The sequence below is a fragment of the Cervus canadensis genome, chromosome 1 (genome assembly GCF_019320065.1).
Source record: "Cervus canadensis isolate Bull #8, Minnesota chromosome 1, ASM1932006v1, whole genome shotgun sequence".
NCBI classification, from domain to species: Eukaryota; Metazoa; Chordata; class Mammalia; order Artiodactyla; family Cervidae; genus Cervus; species Cervus canadensis.
Window position 1 is genome coordinate 109,589,702 of NC_057386.1, and position 23,328 is coordinate 109,613,029.

The 23,328-nt window shown below is 52.4% G+C and overlaps 1 pseudogene and 1 gene segment (V, D, J or C); both read right to left on the reverse strand.

Annotated features, from left to right (window-relative positions):
* Nucleotides 1-745: 745 nt before the first annotated feature.
* On the reverse strand, nt 746-12,471 carry LOC122420469. The segment is given in 3 exon segments: nt 746-778; nt 11,926-12,219; nt 12,328-12,471. Coding segments are annotated over 3 exon segments (360 nt in total).
* A 9,460-nt stretch (nt 12,472-21,931) lies between these two features.
* On the reverse strand, nt 21,932-22,452 carry LOC122432586 (annotated as a pseudogene).
* Between the last annotated feature and the right edge of the window lie 876 nt (nt 22,453-23,328).

The window sequence follows — 23,328 nt, forward strand, 5'->3', positions numbered from 1 at the left end:
GCATTCTTCTTCTTGTTTAGTCGCTAAGTCGTCTCCAATTCTCTGGGACCCGACACACTGTAGCCCGCCAGACACTTCCTAACATCAGCACTTCCAGAGGACACTCTTTAGTACATACACACGTTTCATGTTCCAAATCTCATGTGCATTCGAGAAATTGATTCCGACTAGTGTCACGGGAGTTGATTTGTGTTTTCACTTCCACAGTGCTGAGCTAACCGAATGCTGTACTCGTTGAAAGAGCAAAGCATATAGGGATCCTATTTTAAAGCTTTGAATCTCATGGCATGACTTATTTCATTGAAATGATGTCTAGATTGGATTATACTTTACAACCCAGGGAATATTTTCTGTGAGATAAGGCCCGGAAGGTCGTGCAAAGAGAGACGACCCTCAGTGATAGGTGCTGAGTTATGAATGTACTCGGAAAGGTGGAAACTCTCAAGGTCCGTCTGTAGTTGCCCACCGAACTGTGGCTCCAGGAAAGGGAGGGCAGTGGGGAGGCGCCATCACTGGGGTTTTGGTCTCACTTCTCTGCCCGTGTCACTGTGGGTTACACGAAGCTGCTCCCACTGCCATGGGCTGCCCCACAGATGTAGTCAGCCTCGTCTTCGTCCTGGATGTTCTGGAAGGTCAGGGACCCTCCAGGCCAGAGCCCAAGCCTGAGAAGCGGTCAGAGATCCCATCCCCCTTGGATCCAGCAACACCACTGGTGCCCACTCGCATCAGGAAACGGGGGCCCCTCCCTGGGACCTGCTGGTGCCAGTTCACATAGTAGCTGCTGTAGCCGCAGCTCAGGGTGCAGGTGAGCTTGGCCGAGGCTCCCAGGGAGGCAGATGCAGAGGGCGGCTGTGTCAGCACAGGCTGGAAGAGGGACCCTGAAATCCCAGACACCCTTCATGTCCTGAGGAAGGACAGGGAGGTACGCTTCCTGCATGTGGTGGGAGTGGTGAAGGAGGGGGCGTCAGGGTGCTGAGGGCTGTCCTGACCTCTGCAGTGAAGGAGGGGGGTCAGGAGTGCAGGGGAGGCCGGCCGCCCCAGAGCTGTGCTGAGGCTGCGACTGCCGGTCTGTTAGCCCCCCACCCCCAGGAGAAAGAGCCCCTCAGACAAATGTGCCCCTGTCCTCTGACCTACCAATCACCTCCCTGGGTTCTGTGTGTCGCCCAGGGTTCAGTATCATATCTGGGAGGGTGGCCTGAGCTGGGTCTGTCCTGAGGTTCCCCAGGGACACAGAGAGGATCTGCTGTTGGGCCCAGTGACCACTGAGCAGAGACCCAGAAGAGGGTTTGGTTTCCCAGCTAAGATCCCCCAGGACCTCTCTGGGCTCACAGTGCATAAAATCAATCCCACAGGAGCTGAGGACGGAGGCACCCCAGCCAGGAATCACTCCCAGGTCCTCAGGACGCAGGGTTTCTCTCCCCACCTCGTTCCTCACTCAGTGGGCTCAGAGGACAGAGTGTGAGCGTTTGCAAGGATGAATCAGCTGCTGGAGGGACTCATGAGTCCCCTGGGAAATGAGGTAGAACCTGGGGAGGAGGGGAAGGGGGTGAGCTGGGGTCACACCTGAGAGTCTGAGACCTGAGGCTTCTGGAGAAGGGAGATGTCGGAGAGGTTCAAGGGGAGGAGGAGGAAGTGAGTGTCCCATTCAGGAAGATCTGGAAACACGTCCATGACCTTTGACAAAGTGAACTTGATCATGCCGGAGGAGGTCACGGGGTGGTGGGCTGTAGAAAGAAGGGAGCCCAGGACTGGGGAGGAAAGCCAGGAATCAGAGCGGGAGGGGAGGGAACGGAGGCTCTTAGGGAAGCGCTGAGGAGGAGCCGGAGGAGACTGAGGGGAGCTGAGGGGTGCGCAGGGCCAGGATTGGGAGCTCCTCCCCTCCTCTGCTTCTGGGGAAGAGGGTGGGGCCTGATTACCGCCTGAGTGCAAAACCCTCCAGGTCTCACTCATGGGCCCCCTTTGCAGCGTCACTCCCAGGAGGAGGCCTGGGGGCCGCGGCTCAGAGTTTGACCCCTGAGAGGAAGCACCTGCTGTCACGTCCAACTCGGGCCACTGAGCCCGGTGCAGGGTCAGGTCAGGGGACCATGCGGGTGTGTTGAGGTGTTGCCAGTTCTGAGCTGATAAACAGCGCCCCCTGGTGACGAACTCTGGAACGTTCATGGTGTTGAAAGTGTGAGCGAGGTGCTGCTCAGTTGCTTGGTTCTCAATCCTGTCTACTCTTGGGACCCCATGGACTGGAGCCCACCAGGCTCCTCTGTCCATGGGATTCTGCAGGCAAGAACAATACAATGGATTCCCGTTTCTTGCTCCAGAGCATCTTCCCAACCCCGGATAGAACCCACATCTCTTATGTCTTTTGCATTGGTAGGAGGGTTCTTTACCCCTTGTGACACCTGGGAAACCTTGTGAGGAAGGTGGGGCTGCCTTTTTTCCAGTCACCAAATACCTTACCAATGAACAAATAAATGAGTTAAATAATAAATATTACATGTCTTTGATAGTATACAGAGAACTTTTTCATTTTCACCCATTGGATTTTCAGGTTATTCTGACTATCTTGTTTTCATGATTCTTTTTCCCTTCCATTTATATCCTTTTCCTTTGGGCCCAAGAGTATTTGTATTTGCTCACCAGATATATTTGATGATTTGTCCCTAAAAATATCTGTCACCTGATTTCATCATCTGAGGAATCTCAGCATTGATGTCTATGCTGTCTCACTTCCCTTCAATATTTAGTTTCCTGGTTCTTGATAGAAGTAACAATTTTTACTGGATCCTGGACTGTGTGGAAATTACTTGAAGAAACTCTGAGTTCCCTTTCCTTTTCCTTTAACAGGAGATCCTTCTGTGGCGGAAGGACAGGGATGTGTGTTCACTGCCCACTGATCCAGCAAGGGCGTCACTGATCACCCTCCTCTGTGCTGCTGACTCCGACCTGGGAACCGGGGGCAACTGCTGCCGGCAGCTCCTTCATCCAGGGGTGTGTGACCACCCCTTGTGAGATGCTGCCCTGGGGACGGGAGTCGAGCTGAGGGGGCAGCTGTGCTGCAGTCAGGGGACACTCAGTCCCCTGGGTTCCGTGCTCTCAGGGACTCCAGGAAGGGAGGGGCAAACGTCTTGCCCTGGGAGCCCCATGGCTGTGGGGGAAGCAGAATTTTGTCTCTTTCCACTCTGGCCTGAAGCACTGTGGAAACTTTCAAGCCGTCAGCCCATGAGAAACAGTAATAATCAGTGTCGTCCTCAGCCTGAACTGAAGTGCTCAGAGAGGCCGACTTGCCAGACTTGGAGCTGGGACCCCTGAGGGTCGTTTGCCTTTTCATTACATCAGAAGTGTGGGTGCAGACCCTGGGAGCTGTTGGTTCCAGCTCACGTAATGATCCCAGTGTTTCTCCTGTTTCTAGCACAAGAGATGGTGATCCTCTAGCCAAAATCCCGTACACAGAGGGCGGCTGAGTCAGCCGCCTGGGCCCAGGATCCTGGAAGGGGGAGAGACAGAGATGGTGACTGTGGGCTTCAGGAAGGAGAAGAGGGAGAATGGACATGCATCTTCTCAGGGCCGTTCCACTGTCCCCCCATCCAGTCACCTGTGCAGAGAGCGACCAGGGTGAGGAGCAGAGGGGACCAGGCCATGGTGGACATGGTCAGGGCGTCCTGCTTTCTGTGGCCCCACAGCTGAGCAGAGCATCCCCACACCGCTCCTTCCCCTCTTCATACTCTGAGAGGGGGAGGGGCCTTTCATGCAAATAACCGAACCACTGCCCTCACCCATTCCACCCTGCAGCTCTCTGACCCCTCCCTGGGCTCTGGATCAGGTCCCTGTGTCTGAGGGTGCCTAGGGGGTGGGCAGGAGTGTGGCTGTGGGGGCCTCAGGGGTGGGAGGTCACAGCTGGGAACCCTGAGCTGAAGCCACCATGCAGTGCCAGGACACTGGACCCAGCTCTCACCCACCAACCCTCAAGAATGGCCCCCGAGCGCCCTGGTGTCCAGCCCAGATACACATCCTATGACCTGCTGATCAGAGCCCCTCAGGGACAGATCCTGCTCCCTGCTCTGTGCACTGTCCCTTCCTTAGGGCCAAAATCACCACTGTGTCCCCCATGACCTCAGGGCTATCTGTGGCCTCCCCTCAGACCCTTCAGCACGAGTCTGTCCGTGGCGTCCTGGCTGCTTAAGGGGTCAGGACTGAGAAGGCGTCTGGAGGACATCTCATGGGCGGGTTGTATAATAAAGGGGAGCCCGGGATTGGGTAGCAAAGTCTTGAATCGTAAGGGAGGGGAGGAGCCCTGAGGAAAGAGTTGAGGAGCCAGAGGAGGCAGGGGGAGCTGAGGGATGCGGGGGGCTCGGCTCTGGGGGCTCCTCCCCTCTCTGCTCCTGGGAAAGGGGGTAGAGTCTGATGAACACGACGCCCTCTAATTCTGGGTCCTCAGTCCTGTTTGAAGCTTCATTGCCAGAGCTTGAGGGGTCCGAGCTCTAAGTCTGTCTCCTGAGAGGAAGCACCTGCTGAGACCCCCAACTCAGTCCAGTGAGCCCGGGGACAAGCCCAGGTCAGGGGACCATCCGGTGTGTTCCGGTTCCGCCAGTTCTGAGAGCATGCACAGCGCCCCCTGGTGACGCACTCGGGGAATGTCCACGGTGGGAAAAGGAGAGGAAGGAAGGAGCTGGCCTTTTATCTCCCAACTAATAGCCCATCAGTAAGGGTGTGTATCCCCTGCCCACTGACTCAGCAACCGGGTGCCCTGACCCCATTACTCTGTGTCTGACGCTGACCTGGGGCAACTCCTGCCAGCAGCTCCTTCCACCCAGGGTTTTGAGACTAGTCCTCGTTGGGCTGCTGCCCTCAGGGAGGGGAGCCGGGCTGAGGGCGCTGCCATGCTGTACAGCGTGATGCTCACCTCCCTGGACTCCGAGGACTTGGGGACACCAGGGAGGGAGGGGGTGATTGCAGTGCCAACCACCGGCCCCCATCTCACATTCGGCACTGATGACCCAGGTGGGGTCAAGGCCCAGGTTTTCCTGGCCCCACAGTCACCAGCAGAGGGGACAGGGGTGGACACGAGCCTGCTTTCCCCCTCACTCAGTCTTCCCTTGTTGCTGCTCCATCTCCCCGTGCATGGTTTATGGGGGCAGGGCGTGGGGGGCGTTCCACCTGCTGAGGAGCCCAGCCATGACCTGGCATCCGGGCACCCAGGGAGTCAGCGGAGGGTGTGGGGATTTTTGGAGCCATTTCTGAATAAGGTTTTCCAGGAGCATAAGTCCTCCCATGAGCCTCGAGGTGTGTCCTTAGACAGCACAGGTTTGGGAAAATTCCTCCCAACTTCCAGTCTTATGTTTAATAAAGACATAGTTTTCCCCATGGCTTCATATGTGAATTGCGTTTCTGGGGTTTTGGATTTATCAAAATCCAAAAACTGGGAGTAAATGTGTCATGGGGAATTAACATGACTGGGCTGAATTGTAAGACAATTCTCAGGGGTTATTTCACAATACAGACAAAGACATACATCTGGAACTTTGATGTTCCTAAATATTTGGGAGAGGGGCAGTTTCTTGTTAACCACAGATTTCTGCCACCAACAAAAGTTGTGATTCAGGAGCTCTAGTTGGAAACTGCATTTCTAGAAAATTTCACTGGTGGTGCCCCTTCGGGTAAATGGAATATTAATTTATCTGCAAGATAAAGTTCATGATGCTGGATATCTCTTAGTGAGATTTGAATGATAAGAGTCCTATTGGAAGTGGTGGGGGTCTGAGTCTCCCTGTGGAGCTAAGCCTCCTTCCCAACAACATGGGCAGAGAGGGTCCTCTGGACAGAGGGACACACCCGGGGAGAGCTGGGAGGAGACACGGGGCCATGAAGCAGTGGACAGGAGACGGGGCCCAGCGCCTCCCTCCCCACGGGGATCCTTATCTGTGCCAACTCTCTCTGCCTCTTCTGCCCCTAAGGGCTGAGCCCTCTGAGCACAAGGGCAGGTTTTGGTAGCACTTCCCCATGGGCTTCCATCAGTCTGCCATTGTAAGTACTAGCTCCCAGACCACAGTAATAGTCGGCTTCGTGTTCGGACAGGGCCCCTGTGATGGTGAGGGTGGCTTTGTTCCCAGAGATGGAGCCAGAGAAGCGAGCAGGGACCCCAGGATATCAGCTGTTGGGCTGTAGATAAGCAGTCGGGGAGCCTGGACTGGGGTCTGCTGGAACCAGCTGGTGTAGTTACTGGTAGTGACTGACCCAGAGCTGAGGCCACAGGTCAGTGTGTCCGTCCCTCCTGGAGACACTGACAGTGCTGGCTCTTGGACCACAGTCTGAGCATCCACCCCTAAAAGGAACAGGAGAGAGACAGGGGTTGTTATGGAGACAAGAGCCCTCAGACCCTGCGTGGAGGTGGCCCAAGGATGCAGAGTCCCGGCCCCTGACCTGAGCCGTAAGCCAGCAAGGAGCCCAAGCAGAAGCACTGTCCAGGCCATGGTGCGGTACCTGCCAGGACGCGGCCTTCTCAGCCTCCTGGGCTGGAGGTGGGGTCCTGGGCCTTTTCATGCCTCCAGCCCATCAGGAGGAGGGGCCTCATGCAAATCACTTCCTGCCTCTTCCTGCCCAGGTCACCTGAGGTCCCCTGGGGTGGGGGGACTTATAGGAGGCAGATGCTGGACCTCACACAGAGCGGGGACAGAACCAGAAGCAGCCCCTGAGTGATGGGGCGATGTCTTTCAGCAAACGTGCTCCCGTGACCTTGGTGACCTCGGTCCTCTATCCCATCCCTGGAGAGTCTGAGCCTGAAGGGGGAGTTTACAAGTCTTCCTCTGCTGCTGCTAAGTTGCTTCAGTAGTGTCTGACCCTGTGCAATCCCACAGACGGCAGCCCACCAGGCTCCTCCGTCCCTGGGACTCTCCAGGCAAGAACATTGGAGTGGGTTGCCATTTCCTTCTCCAATACATGCACGCATGCATGCTAAGTCGTTTCAGTCATGCCCGACTCTGTGCGATCCCACGGAGAGGCTCCTCTGTCCAGGGGATTCTCTAGGCAGGAATACTGGGGTGGGTTGCCATTTCTTGCTCCTAAGTCTCCCTCTCTTGCCCCAATAATCTAGCTTTTCCCAAACCTGAGACCATCTTTAGAATGTTGTCTGTCTTTCTCAGGGACCCCTGTGTCCCGTCTGTGTGATGCTGTCTGCCCTCCTCCACCGACCCTGAGCCCAGTAGAGTATCCAGAATCTGTGTCTGTTGTGAAGGGTAAGGGGTGGCCCTAGAACGCAATCTTTTAAACTGTCTCTAGTCCCAGCGGTGGGGGGACCAGGACGGGAGGTGGGGAGAGACATGTAGAGACACACGGCCAGGCTTGCAGTGACAGCCTCCTGTGCTGTGAAAAGCCACGACCATGTGGAGTAACATCAATAGAACTGTGGATTTTAGGGGTAAAGGTCACCATGTCATCATGCAATGATGATAGCTGGCAAGTTCAGTTCCAACAAAGCTGGCATACATGTCTCATCATAGAAATAGAAAAGCACCGTGTGGTGCTCAGGTAGGTGTGGTGAGCACCGTGGACACTGTAAAACTCCCTTCCCTGCGGTTCTGCTGTGGAGCCCTTGGACTTGGGAGGAGGAGGGATATGTGAACAACGAGTATGAGAAAGAGCTCAGACATCTCAAGCGTTAACATGTGTGGAAGAGATGGGAAATGTCTTGTTCATCTCTTGTTTCTTTGACATAAAAATGTAAATACTATTCTTATTTTGTATTGTGAGGCAAGCAGAAATAACGCAGCTTAGATTAGGAGTAGGCCTTCCTACTTAGTAAGATTATCAGGCCACCTGGATACAACCAATTAGCTTTCGCTTAACACTGACCACTGTTTGCCAATTAGGACCAATTAGCTTTCACTTAATACTGACCGCTGTTTGCCAATTAGGAAATTAGGAACGGGGCGGAAACCCCCAGGAAAGCCCGTGCGCATGAAAGTATTGACCAATGAAATTGCTTTGCAAACGTGTAACCAATCTGCTTCTCACCCTATAAATTTGTGTAACAGCTTGGGCTCGGGGCTCTTTGACCCACACTACTGCGTTGGTTGCGGCAGACAGTCCTGGCTCGAGTCAGTAATAAACTTCCTTTTCTGTGAGTTGCATTGTCTTAGAGGCCTTCTCTATTCCCGCTCGGGGATTCGGACATCAGGCATAACAGTATTCATGTTGGATTTACTGCTAAAGTAGCTGTTTATTAAAATTCCCATGAAATTTGTCAGAGGTGTTTCAGAACTACAACTCATAGAGATGAAAAATATATATTCCTACTTAATTTTTTTCTTATTATAGAAACATATTGATGACAGTTTGGTGGAACTTGTGATTTCATATATTTCATATTACAAATATTAATATAAAGTATTAATATAACGGGAAGGAACAAGTAAGGAAGCCACAAAAACTGAAACAATATGAGTTTCCATAGTTCACTACAAAATGTTGAAATTGCCAAATAACACAACAGGGAACATTTTAAAATTACATAGATGGTGACAAAGCGTCCTTGCCTGCAACCCTCTTCCACTGTGAACACCAGGCGTTCTGTCGGCAACGGGGCAGCCCCTCTGCAGGGGTCTCTCATCCCCTGCCCAGGTATCCCTGGAGGTCGAGGTTACTGAAGGAAGTTCATTTTTGTTGTATGACCGTCCCTCTTTCTTTGGTTGGATGTCAGGTCTGGGCACTGATCCCATGACAGAGCACCAGGAACTGAGAGCTGCCACATCTCCTGGGGGCCCAGGTGCAGGAACGTCACCCTCCAGTGAGGACCCTGCTGCCCGCGTGGGTAAGAGCCAGGGGAGGAGGTGCCAGCCTGCCTGGCCAGGACACTGAGCTCTCAGGATCAGACCCACAGCGCCCCCTGCTGGACTCAGACCTCCTCCTCCCCCACTTCACACCACAGACTCCTGGAAGGGCTTTCTCACACTTGGAGGAGGAGCATTCTGATGTCACCTCCCAGGGCCTTTGTCGAGTTTGGGCCTGGTCATTGATTTTTCCAGGTACCTAATGACCTCAGACCCCTGAATGGTATGCTGATGAACTAATGAATTTCAGGATTCCCTGAGGTCTGAGTTTGCTCTGCCTAGCTCGTGGGTTCACTACCAGAACACAACCACCTGAACCTGAATTTCCAGGATTCAAACACCCAGCGTGCCCGTGGGTTGTTCCTGGTCATGATTCTGTCTCAGTTTCCTTCCCAGGTTGATATGTAGTCAAGGCTGAATTTGCAGGGCCTCCCAGGACCTTCCCAGCCAGACTGCATGACTGTGTTCTTCTTTCTCTCTTTGCAAAGAGAATAGGAGGCTCTCAGGTAAAAATATATCTCTTCTTGATCACTTCCAGGGGTTCTCATTTACCCTTGTTCATGGTCCTCAGAGTACTTCTTTTTGACTCAGGTGTTTAAAGATGTTTTTAGTCTAATTTTGTAATCTTTCTATATTAAATGTTTGGTATAAAAGATTATGCCTATAAATGGGAATCTCATCCTTGTCTGGGCTCCTGTTTCATTGTTGGTTGAGAAATCCTTATGACCAGGTACCTAATCTTCACTGGACATGGTGAAGTCTAACCTTCTAAGCTTCAATTATTAGAATACATAAATTTAATGAAGGTGGGTTCATAAGGTCTGTGTCCAAAATAGTGACATTCATCCAATATCATCTCAAACAAGGGACCAGGGAGGGAAAAGGGGGAGACATAATGAGTCAAATGGAGGAAATAAGCAAGTGAGGAGTCTGAGAACTGCGATCTAATGGGGAGGGTCTCCCAGTACCCGGAGAGAAGGGCTCCACAGGCAGCAATCCATGGGTAAAGGGAGGACCCAGCTTCCATAAGGGTCAGGGTTCATGCAGAGCACAAAGCCTGGAGCAGGAGAGGGATGTGCAGGGGGATGGGAGAGGCCCCCCGGGGCTCCAGGGCACAGATGCTGGACTTCTGCTTCCTCATCATCCTGCTCAGTACCTGTGAGGGACCCTGTGTATCTGGGCACATGGGCATTGTGCTTGGATTTGGAGACCAGAGAGAAAGGGAGACAAGCTCATGGACCCCATAAAGATGCACCTGGATAGGAGGTGAGACTGCCTGGATTTAACAGCAGAAGTGACAGCAGAGACCTAACCCAGCCCTGCTGATGTCACCGTCAGGCTCAGGGCAGGGATGGGTCCCACCCTGGAGTAGAGGGCAAACTTCCATCAGACATCCCCATCACACGGGAATTCCTTGTGGCTGTGGTTAGTGGTGAGCTGTGTGAGACTGACAACCAGTCTCATCATCAGGATGGGGTCCAAAGTGATCAAGGAGGGCGTGTGGACCAACCTGGAGCCACAGAGCAGGGTTGAATCCCTCAGTGTCCCTCACCTCTGTCTTGGGTCAAAAAGGCAGGGCTTTGCCTTAATCCCTTGTCATCATTGCCATGGGTATCCCCGGGTTCCCTCCTTCTACAGGACATGGGGCCCTCGGATCTGGACTCATCGGGCACATCACAAGCGGAGGGACACGGACACATCTTGGGGAGACCCTGCTCCTGACAGTCCACAGAACATCCTAATCCTGAAGTAGGAAATGCTCCAATGGGGTGGAAACGAGAGGAGGGGAGGGGAGGACAGAGCCAGCACCTGTCTGTAGTAGAACCACTCCCGGGGTTCCCTGCATCCTGCGATGTATCACCGGTGCCCCTCACTCCTCAAGGTCTCTGCTCTGACCCTTCAGGAGCGACATTCACACCCTGGGGGATGGTGCTCCTGCTGGGATGGTCCACAGACTCTGCTGAAGTCGCATCTGGGAAAGCCTCCTGCTCCTGATCTCAGCTGAGGGAGCTCAGATCCACGGCTCTCTTGATCACACGGATGATCGGGGTGCACTTCAGTGCTGTCAGAATCTGTTTACATTTTCTGAGACTTCAGCAAAACTGACTGTGAAATTGGAGGTAGACTTATTATGAACCAGAACGTACCTCAGGAATTCATTGATTCTGAGGAATTCATTGGAAATTTGACAGTTCTCTGAGAACAAGCCCCTGACAGGCTGAGGTCTCGTCCCAGTTTCCACCTGCCTGTGTCTCTGTGAGAAGCCCTGTTGTACCAACCTGCACGGTCAGAGTCAGCCTCGGCCTCAGGCTCCAGCATAGAGACGAGCAGGAGCCCTGCGTCGTCCGAGGCACCTTTGGATCCGGAAAACCTGCAGGGGACCCCTGAGCCTGGTTCTTCCTGGAGTCTGAGTGGTAGGACAAGGAGGACTGAGGAGGCCTCGCTGGCTTCTGCTGGTCCCAGTATAGAGCACAGCGGCGACAGTGATGTCCCTGCTCAGGGTGCAGGGAGACACAGCGTCACCTGTGGTCTGGGGGGGACAGGGGTCTCCCCGCACACGTACCATGACACACCACTGATGGTTCAACAGTCCAGGGCATCGGGGCTGCGGTGTGTATATCCACACCAACCAGCTCTAGGGGCTTAGCTATCCTGTGTGAGAGAAACCAACAATAACCAGGGGTGGAATTCATATACCTGCAACCTTAGAGACGACAGCTAACAATACAGCCATTAAGTTGAGATTCTTCTAAATTATCAGTTGAAAAAATAGGAAAACACACTACTCAAGATCAGAAATTAAAATGATAGTGTTTGAACATGGTGGTTTGAACAAACTTGCTTTCCACTAAATGGTCTTACATGGACAGAAGGACTAGGAAGAGCAGCCTAGGGCGTTGGGGTGAAAACCTTGGCAGTAAGTTGTGAAGTTCGGCCAAACATTCGTGTTCCCACCGTGTGAAATGAAATACGATTTATGTCCATTTCAGAGCTGCTGCTACAGTGTCTGCTTTGACAGAGATATTTTAGCCCCGGGAGGCCCATGTCTGGAGGGGAGCAGGTTTTTGTCTCACTTCCCCCCTGACCTGGAGCACTGTGCCATTGTAACTACTACTGTCAGCAGATAAACAGTAGTAATCGCCCTCGTCCTCAGCCTGCAGCGAACTGATGGTCAGGGTGGCTGTGTTCCCAGACTTGGAGCCGGAGAATCGGTCGGGGACCCCCGAGGCTCGACTGGTTGCACCATAGATGAGCATTCTGGGGGCTGATCCTGGGAGCTGTTGGTACCAGTCCACATAACCATAACCAATGTTGCTGCTTCCAGAGCAGGTGATGCTGACCCTCTGGCCCGGGGACCCGGACACGGAGGACGGCTGAGTCAGTACAGTCTGGGCCCAGGATCCTGGAAGGGAGAGAGAGAGAGATGGTGACTCGGGGGTCCATCACGAGAGCAGGGAGCAGGGCCCGTGAGTCTTCCCAAGACCCTTCCCCTGTCCCCCCATCCAGTCACCTGTGCAGAGAGCGACCAGGGTGAGGAGCAGAGGGCACCAGGCCATGGTGGACATGGTCAGGGCGTCCTGCCTTCTGTGGCCCCACAGCTGAGCAGAGCGTCCCCACACCGCTCCTTCCCCTCTTCATACTCTGAGAGGGGGAGGGGCCTTTCATGCAAATGACCGTCCTCCCCCCCAACTCCCACAATGCTCTGATGACCTCCGGGACCTGGGTCAGCTTCCTGTGCCTGAGGGAAGCCAGTTGTGGTCAGACGTGGGGTTGTGTGGGGCTTGGGCGTGGGAGGTCACAGCGGGAACCCTGAGCAGAAAAAACCAGGAAGGACCAGGGGACTGGTCTCTGCTCTCACAGGTCCAGACACTCAGGAAAGGCCTCCGATCGCCCCCTGGTGTCCTGGCACAAACACATCCTGACCTGGGGATCAGAGCTCTTAAGAGGCAACTTTTCCCAAAGTGGTTTTGAAATTGCACCCTTCAGGCTGTCACTGGATGGGAAACAACAGCCAACTGTACCTCACCCTGTAGTGCATGAGTGTTACACAGTGGATGTGTGACTTGGAGATTTTAAATGAACCAAAATGTGTTCATGGGTTAGTAAAAGTCTAAGGTCATCACTTAAAATAGATGCCTAAATTTAACTGAAGAAGATGTTGTTGTTAAATCATTAAGTTGTGTCCAACTCTGGCTCTCTTTTAATTTTGCATTGCCATGGTACTGTTTCTAAAACATAATTTTCCTTGTAGCCTGTGTTCTTTAAACAAGATAATTGTAAAGACTTTCTGACACGTATGGCATCTCGACTGAGAAACTTTTACCTCGCAGCAGGATGTTCTATCTGTGAAAACAGGGCAGACTGAGTTATCAGAGCCATGGGTGGGTCTCAGATCTGAGATGAGGGACAGGACACGACACGGCAGGTCGTTGTTGTCAGGACACTGAGACGTGACCATAGGGAGCAAAGCTGACTTAGACATGGTCCAGTAGGAGCAGCAGTGATCGCCCTGGGGTCAGAGCCCCAGGAGGGCGTCTGCTTTCCCAGCCGAGGGCCCCAACAGCGTCTCTGCTCACTGTGCATAAAATCAATCCCACAGCAGCTGAGCACAGGCACTCCTCAGCCAGGAATCATTTCCCAGGTCTCAGGACCAGGGTTTCTCTCCCCACCTGATTGCTCACTCGATGGCACACAGGACAGAGTGTGAGGTTTCAGGGGATAAATCAGCCACACGAGGGATTCAAAATCCCCTGGGCCACAAGGGGAAGCTGGGGAGGAGCACGGAGGGGAAAGCTGGGGTCACACCTGAGAGCCAGAGCCCTGAGGCTTCTCGGGAAGGAAGGGTGAGAGAGGTTCAAGGAGGGGCCGAGGAAGTGAGTGTAAAGTTCAGGAAGATTTGGAAACATGTCCATGATCTTCTGATAGAGTGAACTGGGTCATCACCATGGAGGTCAACACTGTAGGTCTGTAGAAAGAGAGAGGCCCAGGATCGGGAGGAAAGTCATGAATGAGGGGAACGGGAGGGGAAACCCTTAGCAAAGAGATGGGGAGGAGCAGGAGCAGGCTGAGGAGAGCTGGAGGGGTGCAGGGGGTGGGCTCCTGGGGCTCCTCCCCTCCTCTGTTTCTGAGAAGAGGGTCGGGACTGATGACCACCTCACCCCTTCACCCTCCATTCTGGGTGCTCGTCTCCATGTGCAGCCTCACTCCCAGGAGGAGGCCTGGCGGCTGTAGCTCACGGTTTGTCCCCTGAGAGGAAGCACCTGCTGTCACGTCCAACTCGGGCCACTGAGCCTGGTGCAGGGCCAGGTCAGGGGACCACGTGGGCGTGTTGCCCTGTTGCCAGTTCTGAGCTGATAAACCGCGCCCCCTGGTGACGAACTCTGCAACGTTCATGGTGTTGAAAGTGTGAGCGAGGTGCTGCTCAGTTGCTTGGTTCTCAATCCTGTCTGACTCTCGGGACCCCATGGACTGTCTCCCACCAGGCTCGTCTGTCCATGGGATTCTCCAGGCAAGAACACTGAATTGGGTTGCCGTTTCTTGCTCCAGAGGATCTCCCCAATCCAGGGATAGAACCCACATCTCTTATGTCTTTTGCATTGGTAGGCGGGTTCCTTACCACGAGTGACACCTGGGAAGCCTTGTGAGGAAGGTGGGGCTGCCTTTTTTCAGGTAACGAAATACCTTACCAATGAACAAATAAATGAATTAAATAATAAATATTACATGTCTTTGAGAGTATACAGAGAACTGTTTTATTTTCACCCATTGTATTTTCAGGTTATTCTCACTACCTTGTTCTCATGATACTTTTTTTTTTCCTTCCATTTATATCCTTTTCCTTTGGGCCCAAGAATTTTTGTATTTGCTCACCAGATAGATTTGATGTTTTATCCCTAAATATATCTGTCACCTGATTTCATCATCTGATGCTTCTCAGCATTGATGTCTATGCTGTCTCACTTCCCTTCAACATTTAGTTTCCTGGTTCTTGATAGAAGTGACAATTTTTACTGGATCCTGGACTATGTGGAAATTACTTGAAGAAACTCTGAATTCCATTTCCTTTTCCTTTAACAGGAGATCCTTCTGTGGCGGAAGGACAGGGATGTGTGTTCACTGCCCACTGACCCAGCAAGGGCGGCACTGACCCCCCTGCTCTGTGCTGCTGACTCCGACCTGGGAACCGGGGGCAACTGCTGCCAGCAGCTCCTTCATCCAGGGGTGTGTGACCACCCCTTGTGAGATGCTGCCCTGGGGAGGGGAGTCGAGCTGAGGGGGCAGCTGTGCTGAGTCAGGGGACACTCAGTCTGCTGGGTTCCGTGCTCTCAGGGACCCCAGGAAGGGAGGCAGGTGAAGCTCAGGAACCCAGCATCCCCCCCACCCAACCACTACACCCACACTCTGCCCGCCACCCTCCCCTCACCTGTTCTAGGCCACGTCCAGGACTAAAGCTGATCTTTCTACCTCACTGGGATTTCCCAGAACAGAACACGTGTTCCTGGAGTTCAAGCACCCCTTCATGCGCCTTCCCTTCCTCAGACATATCAGGTCTACTGGGACTAGAGGAGAATGGTTTCAGGGCTGTTTTTTCCTCTATTTCTTTTCTCACCATTTCCATTTCTTCGCTAGAACTTCCTACCTCATGCTTCATAGCAAGTGAAGACCATGTTTGCATGGAGAACTGTGATCCATTTGGGAACGGTTGTCATCATTTTATTATTGGAATATAGCTGCTTTACGATGACACTGTGGTGCTGGAGAAGACTCTTGAGCATCCTTGGACAGTAAGGAGAGCAACCCCATCAATCTTTAAGAAAATCAACCCTGAATACTCATGGAGGACGATGCTAAAGCTGAGCCTGCAATACTTTGGCCCCCTAATGTGAACAGCTGACTCATTGGAAAAGACTTGGATGCTGGGAAAGATTGAGGGCAGGAGGAGAAGGGGACAACAGAGGATGAAATGGTTGGATGGCATCACCAATTCAATGCACTTGAACTTGGGCAAACTCCAAGAGATGGTGAAGGACAGGGAACCCTGATGTGCTGCAGTTCATGGGGTCACAAAGAGTCAGAAATGACTTAGTGACTGAACAAGAACCAGTTGCTTTACAAAGTTGTGCTATTTTCAGGGACTGTTATCTTAGTGACAGTCAGTGTTTCGAATGATATACCAGGAGTATCTATTCATTATTTTATGAAATTCTCTTGCGTGTCTCTAGTTTTCAGTGCACAAACTTTTAATATTCCTCAGAATTTTTTAAAGTGTTTTATATTGATTATATATTACATGTTACTATTTTTAGAAACTGGAGATTCATTACTCGACTACAGAATACAATTAACTTCTGCATGTTGGCCTTTATATCACAAAATCCCAAGTGAAACACTCACAGAAGCATGTCTTATTGATCTCTCGACCCTGAACTGGGTCTGGCCTGAAACCACCTCTTCTGGGCTCAATCAATGTATCCATCGAAAGGTTTTTATCTCTGAACAAGCAATGTTTGCAAAAAAACAAAACCTGCATTGGACAAGAGTATTTTAGCAATCTAACAGGTGAATTGAAGTAAAAGATACAAAGTTATCAAATCTGCTGGATCTAGCAAAATCAGGTGCTTGCCAAACATCTGATGATTTAAGTCACCCCTGAACTAGACTTCATCCGAGCCTCAAGCAGGCGTGAGTGGAGGTGTCGTCTCACTTCCTCCCTGGTCTGGAGCGCCGTGTAAGCATTACTGCTGCCATGCCCCACAGCACAGGCATGGTCGGCCTCGGCCTCGGGCTGCAGCCCAGAGACGAGCAGGCACCCTGCGTTGGCTGAGGCATCTTTGCATCCAGAGAAGCGATAGGGAACCCCGGAGCCCTGGTGCTTATTGCAGTCTGAGTAGAAATTCAGGAGGTATCGCAGGTGCTCCCTGGCTTCAACTGGAACCAACGTATGGAGAAATCACCAGCATTGTAGCCACTGCTCAGGGTGCAGGAGAGTCTGGCTGAGGCTCACGGAGACGCAGAGAGGGAGGCGGGCTGAGTCAGCACAAGCTGGGAGACGGAGCCTGCAGACACAGACATGGGGAGACGGGACAGGAGCTACAGGAAAGGTTCCCGGAGTCTGCGCCCCGGGGGCTGGTGCAGGCCGGGGACCAAGCCCTGGTGCCCGGGGCCCGTCACTACCTGTGTAGACAGAGAGGAGCAGGAGCAGGAGAGGAGTCCAGGCCACGGTGCCCACAGGACCCTGGTCCCCACAGTGGGGCTGGGCTGCCCCAGGCCTCCTGTTCTCCCCCAGCCTCTGAGAGGAGGGGCTGCCATGCAGTTGGGGTCCACCCAGGGCCCACCTGTCGGGAGCCATTATTGCAGATCCCACCCATGACGAGATCATGAAGAAGATACCAGACAGGCAAGGCCATCCAGGACCCCATCCATGACGAGGTCATGAGGAAAAAACCTGACAGGCAAGGCCGTCCAGGATATAAAGGACCCTCCAGGTTGGCCCCGGCCTCTACCCCACTCTGTATCCTCCCCACTTTTCTGCTGTTGTTTTTGTTTGCCCTGCTGCGGATTCTTGTGTAGCCTGCCGAGAGCTCTCCTGCTCCTCTTTCACTGAATAAAGACCAACTTAAAACCCTAATTAATAAATCTCCTGGACGCTGGTACCCTATGAAGGGGCAGGGATGAAGGAAATGCTTCAATTCAAACCCTTTTGCTGGCATTCTGGCTTGTTTGATAAATGTGTGCTCCCACTGCAAAAAATGCTCATGATTGTTCTAAACATCCTAAGCACAGTGCGCTAACAAAAGAAACTATTAAGCATAGGTCCCTCCGCGTGGTGAGAAAAGCTCCACAAATATAACAGTTACAAATGTGCCTAATAGAAAATACTTTAGATAGAGATTAGCTGGTGACTTCTTGCAGGTGGTTAACTTTTAGACTAAGAGCCTGTTTTGTGCTATATCTGCTGTTTTTGCAGTCCTTCGCATTTCTGTTCTGTAAAAAATGTAATCCTATCTAGTTCCCATAGAGATGATGCCTATTAGAAAGAAAACAGATTAATCATAAGAAAAACACGGTCGGCTACTGAAGTTGCTTAAGTCACACCAGGTGCAAGCCATAAAATGTTAGCAGGCCTGAAGGCCAAATGATAAGAAAGACTCTTGTGAACGAAAAGTATGTGGGTGACATCCTGTTTCTGTTGAAGGTCAAGTTGCTGTAATGTTTTGAGATGACCTGTGGGTAAGCAATATGCACTTCCCCCAAAAAGATGTTGTTAAGGGTATAAAGGGGCCGTGCAAAAATAAACTCCTGACTCAGCCCCGAGCTTTGTCTCACTGTCTCTCTCTCTCGCCAACGCCGTTCATCCTGAGGGTTCCCCTGGATCCAGCCCCTGGATCCGGGGCTGGACCCCGGCAATCACCCAGCCCCTCCTTGACCCTGGTGCTGGAGCTCAGCTCACAGCCCAGACTCAGAGGTGGAAGGGGTTTCCCCCTTGGGACCCAGGGGAAGGAAGCACCTGCTGAGACCACACAGCTCCCTGCTCAGGGGACTCTGCAGCCAGAGAGGACACACTGCTGAGACGCCCCAGGAGCACAGCCCCCGCCCCCAGCCCAGCTGCTGTCCTGAGCGACTCTCCCGGAACACCCGTGCAGGGTCCCCAGGGCAGTCCTGCAGCGCCCCCTGTAGGTGGCATGTGGAAAATTATAAATGGAAAAACAGCAGATAAAATTCATGCTTTTTGGCAGGTTACAATACTGGCTATATTAGAGAAAATATGCAAATAGACTAAACTTTCCAAAGTAAACAAACTTCTTGTACTTCTCTGTTGGTTTGGTGGTGAAGAATCCACCTGCCAATGTAGGGGACAGAGGTTCAAACCCTGGACAGGGAGGATTCCACATGCCACAGAGCAATGAAGCCCTGCAGCCACAGCTACTGAGCCTGCATCCCAGAGCCTGTGCCCGCAGGAGAGAAGCCCCTTCTTGCCACAACTATGACAGCCCGCTTGCAGCAATAAAAAATTTCTTACTGAAGCTCTTTCAGAAAGACATGGTATCTACACTTTTGGGAATATCTACAAACACCAACAGTGGTCACATGGTTCCAATAGATCTGCTTTGTGTAGTATTACAAAACATGGAGAAAATGTAAATTTTCCTAGTTCTTGGTAAAACAATTAAACCAGTTATACATACACCTAATAAATTAAACTTAAGGTGAAAATTGACAAACAACTATCAATGATTAGTCATCTAATTATTCTTAAAAAAATCAATATAGAAATTTTTATACCAGATAAGTAAATTGATACTATTACTAAATGCCCTTTTTCAAGCAAAAACCTTGTGTTTTTATTCGGATATTAAGCAATAAATTTACCATCCAAAAAAAAAACCACCAGACACATCTGCAATGTGCTAATACACAATTGTCACATACCTCACTCCACACACGTCACCCTGTGGGGCCTCTGCCCACAGCTGTATCTTCTCTGTACACACTCTCCCAGGAGCCGCCTCCTCCTTGGAGACATCTTCCGACTCCTCACCTTGCAGCAGCCCCTCCCTGACCCAGACTCCACCAAAACCCCACATGGACCAGGATGAAGGACCAGTATCTGAACTGCGTGGGGACGGACCAGGAGCTCCAGTGGATGGGCCTCACAATTCCAAGGGTCCCCATAAGAGAGGACAGTTTTCCCAGGGCCCTGAGTGTTTTCCCTGTTGTCTGACCCAGAACCCCCTCTGGGACTCTGCACTGCACCCCCTGCTGGCCACAGGCACCTCCTCCAGCCCCTGGTATGTCCCAGCCCCCATGCAGAGTGGCGCCTTGTACAGCAGGCTTTGCTGATGGCACCCCCGGGAGAGAGGGCTGAGGGGCCTTTGTAGGTCCTCCCTGGGCACAGGGATGCCCTCACACTGGAGAGCATTCTCTCCATGCTCTCGTCTCCATGGAAACCGACCATACTCCACAATGTGCATCTCTGGTAACTGTGATCCCACAGCCCAGCTCTGCCTGCTGTGTGGACCCTGCACGTGTGTGTAAAAGGGCAGTGACAGGGATCAGCAGGACACACGCCTGGTGACCTCTCTTATATGCTGCTTGTGACGTGGTCAGGGTTGGGGTCAAAGGGGTCTGAAGAAAGCTTGCTCGGTTGGAATGTGAGGGAGGAGTCAGCTTTCTCCCTGCAGAGACAGGAAGAGTCCTGGGGCAGGAGGTCAGGGCACGTGCCACAGTGCAGAGAAGGGGAGGCTGGGGACCCTGGTGAATGGCCATTCTAGGTCAGAGAGGTGGGCCCTCTGAGCTTAGGACTCCAGCTCTTCCAGATAGAACAGAGAGGAAAAGTTAGGGAAAATGATATCATCTTGCTTAAACTCTGAAAACACTTTTAAAAATACTATTTATTTACATCCAAACAAGACGTCTGGAAAAACCATAGCCTTGACTAGACAGACCTTTGTTGACAAAATAATAACTCTGCTTTTCAATATGCTGTCTAGTTTGGTCATAACATTCCTTCCAAGGACTAAGCGTCTTTTAATGTCATGGCTGCAATCACAATCTACAGTGATGTTGGAGCCCAGAAAAATAAAATCAGCCACTGTTTCCACTGTTTCTCCATCTATTTACCATGAAGTGATGGGACCAGAATCCATGATCTTAGTTTTTTGAATATTGAGCTTTAAGCCAGCATTTTCACTCTTCTCTTTCACTTTCAGCAAGAGGCTCTTTAGTTCTTCTTCACTTTCTGCCTTAAGGGTGGTGTCATCTGCATATCTGAGGTTATTGATATTTCTCCCAGCAATCTTGATTCCAGCTTGTGCTTCCTCCAGCTGCCCTTTTATCTCCCAACTAATAGCCCATCAGTGAGGGGTGTGTATCCTCTGCCCACTGACTCAGCAACTTTGTGCCCTGACCCATTACTCCGTGTCTGACGCTGACCTGGGCACCTGGGGCAACTCCTGCCAGCAGCTCCTTCCACCCAGGGTTTGAGACCAGTCCTCGTTGGGCCACTGCCCTCAGGGAGGGGAGCCAGGCTGAGGGCGCTGCCGTGCTGCAGAGTGAGATGCTCACCTCCCTGGACTCCGAGGACTTGGGGACCCCAGGGAGGGAGGGGGTGATCACAGTGCCAACCACTGGCCCCCATCTCACATTCGGCACTGATGACCCAGGTGGGGTCAAGGCCCAGGTTTTCCTGGCCCCACAGTCACCAGCAGAGGGGACAGCGGTGGACACGAGCCTGCTTTCCTCCTAACTCAGTCTTCCCTTGTTGCTGCTCCATCTCCCCGCGCACTGTTTATGGGAGCAGGGACTGGGGGGCGTTCCACCTGCTGAGGAGCCCAGCCATGACCTGGCATTCGGCACCCAGGGAGTCAGCGGAGGGTGTGGGGATTTTTGGAGCCATTTCTGAATAAGGTTTTCCAGGAGCATAAGTCCTCCCATGAGCCTCGAGGTGTGTCCTTAGACAGCACAGGTTTGGGAAAATCCCTCCCAACTTCCAGTCTTATGTTTAAATAAAGACACAGTTTTCCCCATGGCTTCAGATGTGAATTGCATTTCTAGGGTTTTGGATTTATCAAAATCCAAAAACTGGGAGTGAATGTGTCATGGGGAATTAACATGACTGGGCTGAATTGTAAGACAATTCTCAGGGGTTATTTCACAATACAGACAAAGACATACATCTGGAATTTTGATGTTCCTAAATATTTGGGGAGAGGGGGCAGTTTCTTGTTAACCACAGATTTCTGCCACCAACAAAAGTTGTGATTCAGGAGCTCTAATTGGAAACTGCATTTCTAGAAAATTTCACTGGTGGTGCCCCTTCGGGTAAATGGAATATTAATTTATCTGCAAGCTAACGTTCATGATGCTGGACATCTCTTAGTGAGATTTGAATGATAAGAGTCCTATTGGAAGTGATGGGGGTCTGAGTCTCGCTGTGGAGCTAAGCCTCCTTCCCAACAACATGGGCAGAGAGGGGTCCTCTGGACAGAGGGACACACCCGGGGAGAGCTGGGAGGAGACACGGGGCCATGAAGCAGTGGACAGGAGACGGGGCCCAGCGCCTCCCTCCCCATGGGGATCCTGACCCGTCCCAACTCTCTCTGCCTCTCCTGCCACTAAGGGCTGAGCCCTCTGAGCACAAGGGCGGGTTTTGGTAGCACTTCCCCATGGGCTTCCATCAGTCTGCCATTGTAACTACTAGCTCCCAGACCACAGTAATAGTCGGCTTTCTGTTCGGACAGGGCCCCTGTGATGGTGACGGTGGCTTTGTTCCCAGAGATGGAGCCAGAGAAGCGAGCAGGGACCCCAGGATATCAGCTGTTGGGCTGTAGATAAGCAGTCGGGGAGCCTGGGTTGGGGTCTGATGGAACCAGCTGGGGTAGTTACTGGTAGTGACTGATCCAGAGCTGAGGCCACAGGTCAGGGTGACCGACCCTCCTGGAGACACTGACAGTGCTGGCTCTTGGACCACAGTCTGAGCATCCACCCCTAAAAGGAATAGGAGAGAGACAGGGGTTGTTGTGGAGACAAGGGCCCTTAGACCCTGCGTGGAGGTGGCCCAAGGATGCAGAGTCCCGGCCACTGACCTGAGCCGTAAGCCAGCAAGGAGCCCGAATAGAAGTACCGTCCAGGCCATGGTGCGGTCCCTCCCAGGACGTGGGCTCCTCAGCCTCCTGGGCTGGAGGTGGGGTCCTGGGCCTTTTCATGCCTCCAGCCCATCAGGAGGAGGGACCTCATGCAAATCACTTCCTCTTCTCCCTGCCCAGGTCACCTGAGGTCCCCTGGGGTGGGGGTGCTTAAAGGAGGCAGATGCTGGACCTCACACAGAGCAGGGACAGAACCAGAAGGAGCCCCTGAGTGATGGGGTGACGTTATTCAGCAATTGTGCTCCCGTGACCTTGGTGACCTCGGTCCTCTATCCCCTCCCTGGAGAGTCTGAGCCTGAAGGGGGAGTCTGCAAGTCTTCCTCTGCTGCTGCTAAGTCGCTTCAGTCGTGTCCGACTCTGTGCAACCCCACAGACAGCAGCCCACCAGGCTCCTCCGTCCCTGGGACTCTCCAGGCAAGAACACTGGAGTGGGTTGCCATTTCCTTCTCCAAAGCGTGCACGCATGCGTGCTAAGCCGCTTCAGTCGTGCCCGACTCTGTGCGATCCCACGGACAGCCTCCTCTGTCCAGGGGATTCTCTAGGCAAGAATACTGGGATGGGTTGCCATTTCTTTCTCCTAAGTCTCCCTCTCTTCCCCAATAATCTAGCTTTTCCCAAACCTGAGACCATCTTTAGAATGTTGTCTGTCTTTCTCAGGGAACCCCTGTGTCCGGTCTGTGTGATGCCGTCTGTCCTCCTCCACCGACCCTGAGCCCAGTAGAGTATCCAGACCCTGTGCCTGGTGTGAAGGGTAATGGGTGGCCCTAGAACGCAATCTTTAAAACTGTCTCTAGTCCCAGCGGTGGGGGGACCAGGACGGGAGGTGGGGAGAGACATGTAGAGACACACGGCCAGGCTTGCAGTGA